The sequence below is a fragment of the Nothobranchius furzeri genome, chromosome 4, assembly GCF_043380555.1.
Source record: "Nothobranchius furzeri strain GRZ-AD chromosome 4, NfurGRZ-RIMD1, whole genome shotgun sequence".
Classification (NCBI taxonomy): domain Eukaryota; kingdom Metazoa; phylum Chordata; class Actinopteri; order Cyprinodontiformes; family Nothobranchiidae; genus Nothobranchius; species Nothobranchius furzeri.
Genome location: NC_091744.1, coordinates 62558274 through 62571122, shown reverse-complemented (window position 1 = coordinate 62571122; position 12849 = coordinate 62558274). Strand labels below are relative to the sequence as shown.

The 12849-nt window shown below is 41.0% G+C and overlaps 1 protein-coding gene across 1 annotated transcript in view; it reads left to right on the top strand.

Annotated features, from left to right (window-relative positions):
• Positions 1-12849, top strand: part of LOC107388601 (solute carrier organic anion transporter family member 1C1) — a 65662-nt gene that overhangs the window by 26889 nt on the left and 25924 nt on the right. Inside the window, exons 7-14 of the mRNA XM_015964167.3 lie at positions 2215-2361; positions 2523-2621; positions 4608-4856; positions 4983-5147; positions 5618-5813; positions 7571-7736; positions 7917-8101; positions 8263-8327. Of these exons, the coding sequence (XP_015819653.1) occupies positions 2215-2361; positions 2523-2621; positions 4608-4856; positions 4983-5147; positions 5618-5813; positions 7571-7736; positions 7917-8101; positions 8263-8327 (1272 nt within the window). The remainder of the gene's footprint in view (positions 1-2214; positions 2362-2522; positions 2622-4607; positions 4857-4982; positions 5148-5617; positions 5814-7570; positions 7737-7916; positions 8102-8262; positions 8328-12849) is intronic.

Below are 12849 nucleotides of genomic sequence, written 5' to 3'. Positions count from 1 at the left end.
GGTTATAAATAGTGAAACGTTAAGGTTTAGGTGTGGTTAAATGAGCTGGTTCAGTGCCGCATTTAAGGTTTAGGTGCGGTTAAATGAGCTGGTTCGGTGCTGCATCGGTTAAATGAGGGTTAAGGTTAGGATGAGGGTGAGGGGAAGGTTATAAATAGTGAAAAGTTAAGGTTTAGGTGCGGTTAAATAAGCTGGTTCAGTGCCGCATCAGCGGATATCTCATCACGTCAGTTTTACGCTGCACTGGGATCTGCAGTTACAAAAGGGAAAAACCCCTTTTCGCACATAAGTAACGAAAAAGGGCACTTTTGACATCAGGGGTCTGACGTGGAGGGTGGCTGACCAAGCGTTTGATTTTGACGGGCTGGGAGTGAGAATGTGTTGACTTGGATGAAGTAGCCCTTCTAAAGTGTAAACGCTGTACAGCAGTGATGTCACCTTGCCTCTATGATTACACATGCGTGTTCATACTCATCTGCCAAGTGTGCGGAGAGAAAGTGGAAGAAGGACAAGCATCATGTTACCTTAGAGATTTTGCTAGGCTCTTTAGCTGAGTATCAGGCTGCGGTTAAGACTCAGTTTGTGTTTAAGCTTGTGTTTGACAAGCCTCGCGTTCTTTTTAGCTCTTTGAAGTCTCTCCTGAATCCGTGTGATTCCTCTGATCTGGTTTCCTCTGTTGGATTTTGTGAAATGTTTTTAAACGTTTTTATCAAAAAAGTGAGTGCTCTCAGGTCATCTTCCTCTGGTCCCATTAGTGACCCTGCCCTGCACCCAGTGTCTCCTGGTGTTTTTGACCACTTTGAACCTGTCTTTCTCACACAATTTTTGGAACTAGTTAGAAAACTTAATCCTTCTTTTTGCCTAAATGACATGTTCCCTCCCAGGCTACTCAAGGAGGTATTTAGTGTCATAGGAACATTTCTCCTCTGTGCCTCCATATGTCTCCCACATAGACATATGGGGGGGTGTCGTAGAACAATCTTCCTTCCCTCAGGTACTTTCCATGGTGCTGCATCCACCGAAACCGGAAACCCACATTTCTAGACACCAGTCGTTATTTTCTAGTTCATCTATCGTCATCCGTGACACCAAGTGGTGTTTTTCTTTTTGGGACTCTGGTAGTTTGTCCTAAAGCTGAAGTTGTAGCAGCCAGCTTTTTCTCCTGTGATATTTTTATTTTATTTTATCATTCACGCCAGCGGAAAGGCTGTGGTTCGGCAAGACCGATAACCAGATGGTTCAATAGCTGCTTTCGGTCTGAGCCGTGTTATTGGCAGAGGTTTTTAGACTACTGCGAGAGAACCACTTTATTTTATTGTTGTAATTTTCTAAATTTATTTATAACTTTACCCTGTCAGAAGGTTATTAATAGGGATGAAAATATTTGAAGCTACATTGTTTTCCAAATTTACTATTGCAGCTTTGTGACCAAGAAATCTACAAAATATTGTGTTTAATTAAAAGCAGGATAATCTTGCTACGTGTGCTCTTTGTGTGGATCGTTTTATGCTTTATCCAACGACACTACTCAGCGTGACTTGGGAGGGTGCAGTTTGGTCTGGCTGCCATTTCCAACACCACAATTTGGTATCTTCCCCCTACTTTCCCTGTACTTTTCACTCACCTCGTGCTTTTTTGTCTTGGGGCGACGGTGGCACAGGAGTTAAGTGCTCGCCCCGCAATCGGAAGGTTGCAGGTTCGAGCCCCGCTCAGTCTGTCGCTGTCGTTGTGTCCTTGGGCAAGACACTTAACCCACGTTGCCTGCTGGTGGTGGTCGGAGGGACCGGTGGCGCCAGTGCTCGACAGCCTCGCCTCTGTCAGTGCGCCCCAGGGCAGCTGTGGCTACATTGTAGCTCATCCCCACCAGTGTGTGAATGTGTGTGTGAATGGGTGACTGACTGATTGTGTTGTAAAGCACCTTGGGGGGTTCCAGGACTCTAGAAGGCGCTATAGCAAATACAGGCCATTTACCATTTACCATTTGAGAAAAGACACCCCGCTCCTCCACTTTCTGTCACGGAGCTGGCAGGGAAAACCAACTACTCTGAGGTGAGCTGAGTTAACCCATGCTGTACTGAGCTGTTTCAGGCTGAGTAGTGCTGTTAGAAAAGGGCTGTATGATTGCAGGGAGAAAAAGAACCAGTAGAAGATGTTTTTCTCCATCTAAAGGTTTTTATTGCTAATGATTCTTTGACTTTTCTCTCTTAAATGCAGGCTGTGTGCAGGAGTCGAGCATTTCTATGTGGATTTATGTGTTACTTGGAAACATCCTACGTGGGATTGGAGAAACTCCAGTTCAGCCCCTGGGAATCTCCTATATTGATGATTACGCACAGTCTGAGAATGCTGCTCTTTATATTGGTAATCTCCTCTCAACTCACAGCTAATAGCTTGGATCTGTATGTGAAAGTATTTGAATATCTTGGAATTTTATGTTCAAACAGCATCTTAAAGATGATGCATGAAGTCTCTTGGGTAACTTGACTTGAATGCAGGTAATTTACTGGAATCTTTGTTTTCAGGCTGTGTCCAGACCATTGCTGTTATTGGTCCTGCATTTGGATTCTTGCTGGGGTCACTTTGTGCAAAGCTCTATGTAGACATTGGCTATGTTGACATGGGTGAGTAGATCGATGTTGGATTAATTGATGTGGACATGGTGAAGGGGAAATTATGATTTACATTTGACTGCTGAAAAAGGAATTTATTAATTCAATTTTATTCGTAACCGACTGGAAGACCAGAGTGCTGGACACAAAAGCCATAGTATCACATAGTACAAATCATCATATTAGACAGTAATACTAAAAAAAAGTAAAAGTTTTGTATAATAAAATACTAAAAAACAATAATAAATAGTATGTTCACATATTGCATGCTCCAAAAGATAAACAATAATAATGTGATGTTGATCTTGACTTAGAACAGTAGCCTGTCTAATGCTCAAAGGCAATATTGCAAGTTCTCCCAATTAGAAATGAGAGAGGTCTAAAATTGACATTGTAGGGACAACACTGTGAGAGACCGCATTTAAAAATAAAGTCAGGAAATCACATTGTATGACTTTTAAATAATTTATTTGTGTTGCACTGCTGCATGTAAGTATATAACACCTGAAAATCAGCAAGAATTCTGCCGCTAAATGATCTGTTACTCTGACTTTAAAAAGTCCACCTCTAGTCCACTTATTAATCTAAATTAGCAACACATTCTCACTCCCAGCGCATCAAAAACAAACGCTTGGTCAGCCCCCTGATGCCAAAAGTGCCCTTTTTCGTCACTTATGTGCGAAAAGGGGTTTTTCCCTTTTCTGACTGCAGATCCCAATGCAGCGTAAAACTGACGTGATGGGATGTCCGCAGCCAGGGCACCAAACAAGATCATTGTACCTCGACCTAACCTCATCCTCTTGCTATTTAACCTTCCCCTCACCCCTATCCTAACCTTAACCATCTTGCTAGCTAACACGTTAGTGATGTGTCGGTCGCTCAAAAACCTGACTCTATGAAGTGAACGGCGGGAGCGGCCTCGTCATTGGTCGGGTTTGGACCGAGACAACGTGAGGGGGAGGTTTCAACTACCATGGTGGACGTTAAAAGTAGAGGATATTTGTAACCTCCCCCTTGCCAGATGGTATGTTCTAGCGTTCCCCTTGGGCGGCAAATACGAAAATTCACAGTCAGAATGCATGGGAAACAAACGCTTGATCACAGTGAGAGACATTTTAGGTAGCAAGAGGGTTAAGGTTAGGATGAGGGTGAGGAGAAGGTTATAAATAGCAAAACGTTAAGGTTTAGATGTGGTTAAATGAGCTGGTTCGGTGCCGCATCAGCGGACATCCCATCACGTCAGTTTCACGCTGCATTGGGATCTGCAGTCAGAAAAGTGGAAAACCCCTTTTCGCACATAAGTAACGAAAAGGGCACTTTTGGAGTCAGGGGTCTGACTCGGAGGGTGGCTGATCAAGCGTTTGTTTTTGACACACTGGGAGTGAGAATGTGTTGAAATTAGTCACCTGTCTGAGCTTATTAAAGACGCCACCGTCATTCAGACTCCAACTCCTGCCATGGGCAAGACCAAAGAGCTGTCAAAAGACACCAGAGACAAAATTGTGGAGTTCCACAAGGCTGGAAAGGGCTACAGGGCAATTGCCGACCGGCTTGGTGAAAATAAATCAACTGTTGGAGCAATTGTTAGAAAATGGAAGAGGCTAAATACGGCTGTTAGTCTCTGTCAGATGGGGTCTCCATGCAAGATCTTACCTTGTGGGTATCACGGATGATAAGAGGAGTGAGGAATCAGCAGGAACTACACAGGAAGAGCTGGTCAATCACACGAAGAGGGCTGGGACCACAGTGCCACAGGTCACTGTCAGTACTCAGTAGAACACTATGCCGTCATGAGTTAAAATCATGCATTGTACGGAACGTTCCCCTGCTCAAGCCATCACATGTTCAGCCAATTATTTACCTTCATTCCATCAGGCAGATGACTGATCAGCCAGAGAGCTTGAACTGGACTTTAACGGAATATTATTAGACGTTTATGTTTTTTTTTTGTTGTTTTTTTTTTAGCTTTTTCATGCTGATATGCTTACCCCTTTACAGAGACGGTCACCATCACCCCTCAGGATGCACGCTGGGTGGGAGCATGGTGGTTAGGCTACCTCATTGCTGGTGCCATCACCCTCATGTCTGCTGTACCTTTCTGGTTCCTGCCCAAGTCTCTGCCAGTGCCTCTAGTTAAACATGATAGTAGCTGCTCTCCAGACCAGACCAGGTTTATCAAAGATTCTCCAGCCATGAACCACAAGATCAGACCAGAGGAGCCAGCTAATTTACATCTAATGTTAAAGGGTATGATAGACGCATCACATTGATTATACATAAACAAAGAATGACACTATTGCTATTTCTTTCTGCAGTTCCTGGCATTTTCTGTAATATTCAGTCATTTTGATTCATTTGAATTATCTTTCACAGAATTTGTACCAACTTTGAAGAATCTTCTTGGAAATCCTGTGTACATTATCTACCTGTGTGTGACAATCATTCAGTTCAACTCTCTCATTGGTATGGTCACCTACAAGCCCAAATACATTGAACAGCACTACGGCCAGTCAGCATCAAAAGCCAATTTACTTATGGGTGAGCAGAATTTAGAGACATTTTAAAATGTTTGTGTTAGCAGAGTGTCTGATCCTGTGCTGAAAGTCGGATGTGAGCTGGATGACCTTCACGAGTGTTTTATGATCCAGATTTTGATCATCTTTCTATCCTCTGGGTTCTACTTGAACAAATTCTGCAGCTTCGTACTGGAAACCAATTGTACCTTCTGTTTTTTGTATTTTTGAAATGCATGCTGATATAAATTGATTATATGGACTAAACAGTGTGATCTTTATCTACTACAAAGTTTTATAAGATGTCTGATGATTTGAAACATCGTCATTTTTATCTTTTGCAGCAAGGCTTCCCATTAAATGAAATATAAATGAGACTACTTTGATATGAATGAGTGTTCTGGCTTTGATCTTTTTCATAAATTCTTTTTGCTGCTGCCTTTTTTGAGTTATTTTCCAGATTTTTAAATTCTTTATATTCTGTGGTTTGGCTAGGCATGATTAATATTCCAGCTGTGGCCCTTGGGATGTTTTCCGGAGGGGTCATCATGAAGAAGTACAAGCTGGATGTTCTGGGAGCAGCTAAATTTGCTTTTGGGACTTCCTTACTGGGCTACTTCCTGTCACTTTTTTTCCTGGCCATGGGCTGTGAAAACACCAAGGTGGCTGGCATAACAGTCTCCTACACTGGGTATGTATACTCATTTACATAGTCTCACACAGCCGTTTTACAAGGACAATGAAAAACTAGTTAGAAAAATACTTTTAAAAACTGTATTTTATTCTTCCTTAAACTGTCAAACTGTGATTCACTATTTGTCAACAAAAAACTATTTGGGTTATTTTGTTCTGAAGAACATAGTACTGCTATGTTTTTTTTTAAATAAAATGACATCCAAGACCTGTGATGGACTGGTTAAATGTCCAGGGTGTACCCCGCCTGATTGCCCATTGACCGCTGACATAGGCACCACCCCCACCCACCCCCCCTCCCCCACCCCCCCACCCCCCCCAACGACCCTACGTGGACAAGCGGGTTCAGAAAATGGATGGATGGATGGATGGACATCCAAGACTTTTTTTCCACTTTCGTATTGAAGACTCTCTAAGATTTTCTTTACTTTGTTTATTATGTCTTTAAACAGAAAATTCACTTCACTTAAATCAATAATGCCTCATCAGAGGTGTAAACATTAATATGAAACAAAAGCTTTATTGCCCACCAACATAAGGTGTACATTTTAGGACATCCTCAGGTCTCAGGTGTTGGACGTCAGACCATAGTCCCACTAAAAGTCCCAGGTGTCATTCAAAAATCCATCAGATTTTTGACTAAATAGTTTCAGACAAAATAGTCTCAGGAAAAGTTCTTTGAGACAATAATATCTTATAAAACATAAGCTGGCAATCCAAACTGTATCCAGTTAAGTCTCACGGCCAGGATCAAAGGCATGAAACAAAAAGGGAAAGGGTGGGAGCTCTCGGTTCAATCTTATAATTTTATTTTTCTTGCTTTTAATAAATAAAAAATCCATCAGACAAAAAGGTCTCAGGAAAAAGTCTTTCAAAAAAAAAAGATCTCAGGAAAAAAATCTACCTGACATAAAGGCCTCAGGAAAAAAGTCTGTCCATAAAAGGTCTCAGGAAAAAAGCCGTCAGACAAAAAGGCCTCAGGAAAAAGTATTTTATAAAAAAAAGATCTCAGGAAAATTTTTTACCTGACATGAAGGCCTCAGGAAAAAAGTGTCAATAAAAGGCCTCAGGAAAAGGTCTTTGAGACAATAAGATTTTATAAAATCTCCATTAGTCAAAAAGCCTCAAGAAATGCCTGTCGACAAAAGGTTTCAGGAAAAATATCCAGTCAAAAATGTCTCAGGAAATAGTCTGTCAGAAATAATTTTGACTTGGGTTTTTGAGATACAAACATCAATCTATCCATTTTCCTCTGTTTCTCCGGGGTCGAGTCACGGGGCAGCAGTGAGAATATGAGTGTGTATGTGTGTGTGTGTGAGCGAGCGCAGGCACGCACGCATAGATTATGTGAGTATGAGTGTTTAATGTAAGAGAAGAATGTAGGCATGTGTGAGGAGAATATATCTAATGTGAGAGTAACAGAATAAATTATGGCTTGCACGCCCCCTCAAACTGTAGACTTGTGTTCACAGACTTGTAGTTGAAAATTTTACACACAATTTTATTTCACTTACACGTGAGTTTTTCTTACAAGTACACATTTATCTTCACAAGTCTGCGCATGCTGGTGTGCAGCTTCTCACATTCTACTGCACATACACACAGTTTTCAAGCTCAAATCACGTTGTACAAACACACAAAACAGATCTACAAGTTTGTGCATTTAGATACATATTGGCCTTTATACATTTGTCTGTACTTTGCATTCTAATGAATTAATATAATTTACTGGAATTTTCTTTTTTCCACACGTAGAATGGATAACCGGTCGTATCAGGAACTGTCTCTATTCTCCGACTGTAATTCTGGATGCATGTGCTCAAGAAAAGAGTGGGATCCAGTGTGTGGAGAGAACGGGGTCACCTATGTTTCCCCTTGTTTAGCTGGGTGCACGTCGTCCATTGGTTTGGGAAGAAACATGGTCAGACACATACTTTAACACAATTTCTTATTGTTTGACAAGAAGCCAACAGAGCATGACATTTAGACTTGATTTAGATCTCACATATTGAGAATCAGAATTAGCATGTGACATTTACAAGACAAGTGTTCTCTGCTGTGCAGCAACACCCTCCTACCCCATTGTTTTCATTTCTGTCAGGTGTTTGAGAAATGCAAGTGTGTAGCAGCTGCTAGCGTCCAACCAGCCAACCTAACTGCCAGTTTAGGCCAGTGTCTGCCCAGAAACAACTGTGACAAAGTATTTCCGTACTTCATGGCTCTGTCAGTCCTAAGCTCCTTTATCATCTCTCTTGGGGGAACACCTGGCTTCATGCTGCTTGTCAGGTCAGTTAAAGACCTGAATATTAATTAAACCTTTTGTTGTAGTTTTGTTATTTTTACTTTAGTGTCCCCACACATAATGTTGTTCCTCTGAGTAGTAATAATCAGTGTCAGTCCCATTTTTCCAGTATAGTCAAACTGAAAGATGTGTCTTGTGTCCATAGGTGCATTAAACCTGAGTTAAAATCTCTAGCTGTCGGGATCCACACGCTAGCTACACGCACCTTGGGTAAGAACATTTACTTTGTACAGACATTCTCAAACATTAGTAATATTGTTGAGAGGGGAAATACTTCTACTTCAACTACAGGTCCTTCTCAAAAAATTAGCATATTGTGATAAAGTTCATTAGTTTCTGTAATGTACTGATAAACATTAGACTTTAATATATTTCAGATTCATTACACACAACTGAAGTAGTTCAAGCCTTTTATTTATTGTTTCTAATATTGATGATTTTTGCATACAGCTCATGAAAATCCAAAATTCCTATCTCAAAAAATTAGCATATTTCATCCGACCAATAAAAGAAAAGTGTTTTTAATACAAAAAAGGTCAACCTTCAAATAATTATGTTCAGTTATGCACTCAATACTTGGTAGGGAATACTTTTGCAGAAATGACTGCTTCAATGTGGCGTGGCATGGAGGCATTCAGCCTGTGGCACTGCTGAGATGTTCAATTAAATTCAATTTAATAATACTTTATTAACCCCAGAGGGAAATTGATTGCTGTAGTAGCTCATAATAATAATAATAATAATAATAATAATAATAATAATAATAATAATAATCAAGTCATCAAAGAGTTATTGTATATTACAATGGCTGTTGGCAGGAAGGATCTCCAGTAGCAGTCAGTGTCGCAGCAAAACTGAAGAAGCCTCTGACTGAAGACACTCTTCCGTTGTTGGACAGTCTTGTGAAGAGAATGCTCAGGGTTGTCCATAATTTTCTTGATACTCTAGAGAATCCTTCTTTGCATTATCTCCTCCTTATGGAGGCTGTAGGGTTTGAGAAATTGAGTGCTTTAAGAGCTCAATATATATTACCTCTACTTATGACCAATAAGCTGTGATACAATATAGAATATCAACCTGCTTGGTCTTTACTGTGTTTAATAGAAGATTCTACAATTCTTTGTTTTATTCAGGGATTGTAACACTTCGTTTTGATTCAGGACAGAGTCAGTTTTTAAAAGTAAGAATTTATTCACAAACAATTAAAACATGACAGGTTAACCAATATTCACTGTGAGTGGATGGATCTAGATGGAGTAGATGTGATGCATGAAACCTTTGTGTGAATGCGTTGTCATCAGAACCTCTGTATCTAGGAAAGCTGAGTTCTGGGTGTAAAAGAATGTAGTATGCGTGGAGCTATGAAGTTGATTCTTATCAAAAACACATCAGACGCAATCACACTGTGTTTTACCTCATCCCTTCGGAGACCCTCTTCACGGATCAGGAGGTCATCGAGGTCGGATGACCTCTTCATACCCAGGTCCAGTAGATTGACCACAGCACCGACTCCTCCCGTCCAGAGATGTTGCCAGGCACACAGGTTGGATGGAACTGTTTGCGTTTGGACCCTTAAGGAGTCAGGACAATATCAGCTTTTCCTGCAGGAACTGTTTGCTGTGTCAGCTTGCAACAACCTTGACAGTGTGTCAAAGCTGTTTCTTAGTTAAAGACTTCACCATGGACGGCCGTTTCCGTAGCTTCCTCTAGAACTCTAAATGCTGAGTGATGAGAGCTGGAATGTGACTCCAACTCGGACAAACTGCAACAGCAACTGCTTAATCATCAGAGTGATCCTGTTTTAATGTTCTCATGTTATGATTTGTGTAGCCAACCAGAGGTTGACATGTTGAGGAATATTAACAAGACAACCTCAGAAAACACGCCTTTTTTGATACCGGATGCTCTGATCTGGGATAAAGAAATATCTATGTGTCACGCGTTTGACTTCACTTTTACTTTGTCCTTGTGTGAGTGTAAAAGGTGATGACCTTGTCATTTCAACATCCTGAAACATATAAATCTTTCAATGTGATCATAACATGACATTCATTTCAAACTTCAATCACTCAAGCACAGATTAATGAAAGCATTTCATTATATTATAATTATTATAAGTAGCAATAAACAAACATTTATTTAATGATTATCTAATTTATGTTTTAAAAGTTCATATTTAATTCAAGAAATCATTCTTTGATTTAGCAACTGATCCGAGCTGCGAGTTTTCACTTATTCAGAGGCATGAAGAATCCTGTAGGACAATAAGGGAAGCTTGGGCCTTGAGGAGAGAACATTATTGTTGACAATACGTTATCTGTGTTCAGAGCTGCAGAGAGGCTCTGAGCTCCAAATGATGGGATGAAAGCAGGCAGATTAAAGGGAACACATGCAGTCTCGTGTCTCCATTTTGACCAGATGTTGAAGGGTCAGACTGTACCTAAAAACTGACCATTGCTGGACATTACAAGGCCCAGGATGATTTGATATCGGCCTTAAGCTCATTCAGCGGTTTGGTTATTGCGTCTCTCAACTTTCTCTTCAGGAGGGTTGTCAGGCCAATTGAGCACAGTCATGCCATGGTCAGTAAACCATTTATCAGTGGTTTTGGCACTGTGAGCAGGTGCCAGGTCATGCTGAAAAATGAAATATTCATCTCCATAAAGCTTTTCAGCAGATGGAAGCATGAAGTGCTCCAAAATCTCCTGATAGCTAGCTGCTTTGACCCTTAAAAACACAGTGGACCAACACCAGCAGCTGACATGGCACCCCAGACCATCACTGACTGTGGGTGGTTGACACTGGACTTCAGGCATTTTGGCATTTCCCTCTGCCCAGTCTTCCTCCAGACTCTGGCACCTTGATTTCCTTATCACATGCAACATTTGATTTCATCTGAAAAAAGTACTTTGGACCACTGAGCAACAGTCCAGTGCTGCTTCTCTGTAGCCCAGGTCAGGCGCTTCTGCCGCTGTTTCTGGTTGAAAAGTGGCGTGACCTGGGGAATGCGGCACCTGTAGCCCATTTCCTGCACACGCCTGTACACGATGGCCCTGGATGTTTCTACTCCAGACTCAGTCCACTGCTTCCGCAGGTCCCCCAAGGTCTGGAATCAGTCCTTCTCCACAATCTTCCTCAGGGTCCTGTCACCTCTTCTCGTTGTGCAGCGTTTTCTGCCACACTTTTTCCTTCCCACAGACTTCCCACTGAGGTGCCTTGATGCAGCACTCTGGGAACAGCCTATTCCTTCAGAAATTTCTTTCTGTGTCTTACCCTCTTGCTTGAGGGTGTCAATGATGGCCTTCTGGACAGCAGTCAGGTCGGCAGTCTTACCCATGATTGCAGTTTTGAGTAATGAACCAGGCTGGGAGTTTTTAAGAGCCTCAGGAATTTTTTGCAGGTGTTTAGAGTTAATTAGTTGATTCACATGATTAAGTTAATAGCTTGTTTAGAGAACCATTTCATGATATGCTAATTTTTTGAGATAGGCATTTTGGGTTTTCATGAGCTGTATGCCAAAATCATCAATATTAGAAACAATAAAAGGCTTGAAATACTTTAGTTGTGTGTAATGAATGTAAAATATATGAAAGTCTAATGTTTATCAGTACATTACAGAAAATAATGAACTTCATCACAATATGCTAATTTTTTTAGAAGAACCTGTACATGTTGACCGCACTAGTTGTTATCGTCACAAGCTGATAAAGGAGTGTTTCTCTAACTGTAGTTGTGTGCATCCAAACAGACGCAGAGCAGAACCGTATGAGGCCAGAACAGTCTCAATAAGAATTAAGTCACACAACGTTTTCCACAAATGCACATGTTCATTCAGAAATCCACACTCTGTGTTTCACAAATGTAATTCGGAGGAACACAAATGCACACACTCATTCGTAAATTCACACTCTTTGACTCATAAATATAATGTGAAAAAATAAGTCACGCAACATTTTCCACAAATGCACACGCTAATTCTGAAGTTCACACTCTGTGGTTCACAAATACAATTTGTAAAAACACTTGTAATATAAACTCACATATTATACGAATTCCTGAATGTGCATTTACGAACAGCTTCTCATTTGTGAACCATTCTGCGTTTGTGAGTGAAATCTGTGTGGTGCATTCATGAAATGCTTCTCATTTGTGAACCTTCCTGCATTCGTGAGAGAAATCGGTGTGCTGAATTTTGAGACTCTCCTAACGTCGCAGGTCAACAAACGTCACCATTGGCTGATGAATCTGTCAATCAAATGTATGATTCTGCCAGGGCTGTTCGCTTTCAGCCAATCATATGGCTCCTTATGTTACGGAACAGATCTGCTGTGCGCATAAGTCGGACACAATTTCCTGCTTGTGTAGCTCGGGGGTGACGATGGCTGAAAATGTCGCGTTAGCGTTCACACTTGTTTAATTTTCAACTTTATTTCTGGTGCCTGTTAGCAGCTAAAACACATCCTCACGTGCTTGTGGATATCATATGTTGTATATGGAGACATGACTGTAATAATAAGTAAAGGTTAGCAGCTGTAGCTTCAGTGTGCTCATAGGAAACGTGACAACAGAACACAAAACATATTTCTCTTTAAAGCCTATATAGTTGTCATCATCAACGTGATTTACAGAATACATGTGACCAACTAACATTTCATGTTCTACCACCGGATGTTTGGATCAAAATGTGAACCAATCAGATCTTAGATCAGGTGAGAGCCAGGCGTTTCCCGTC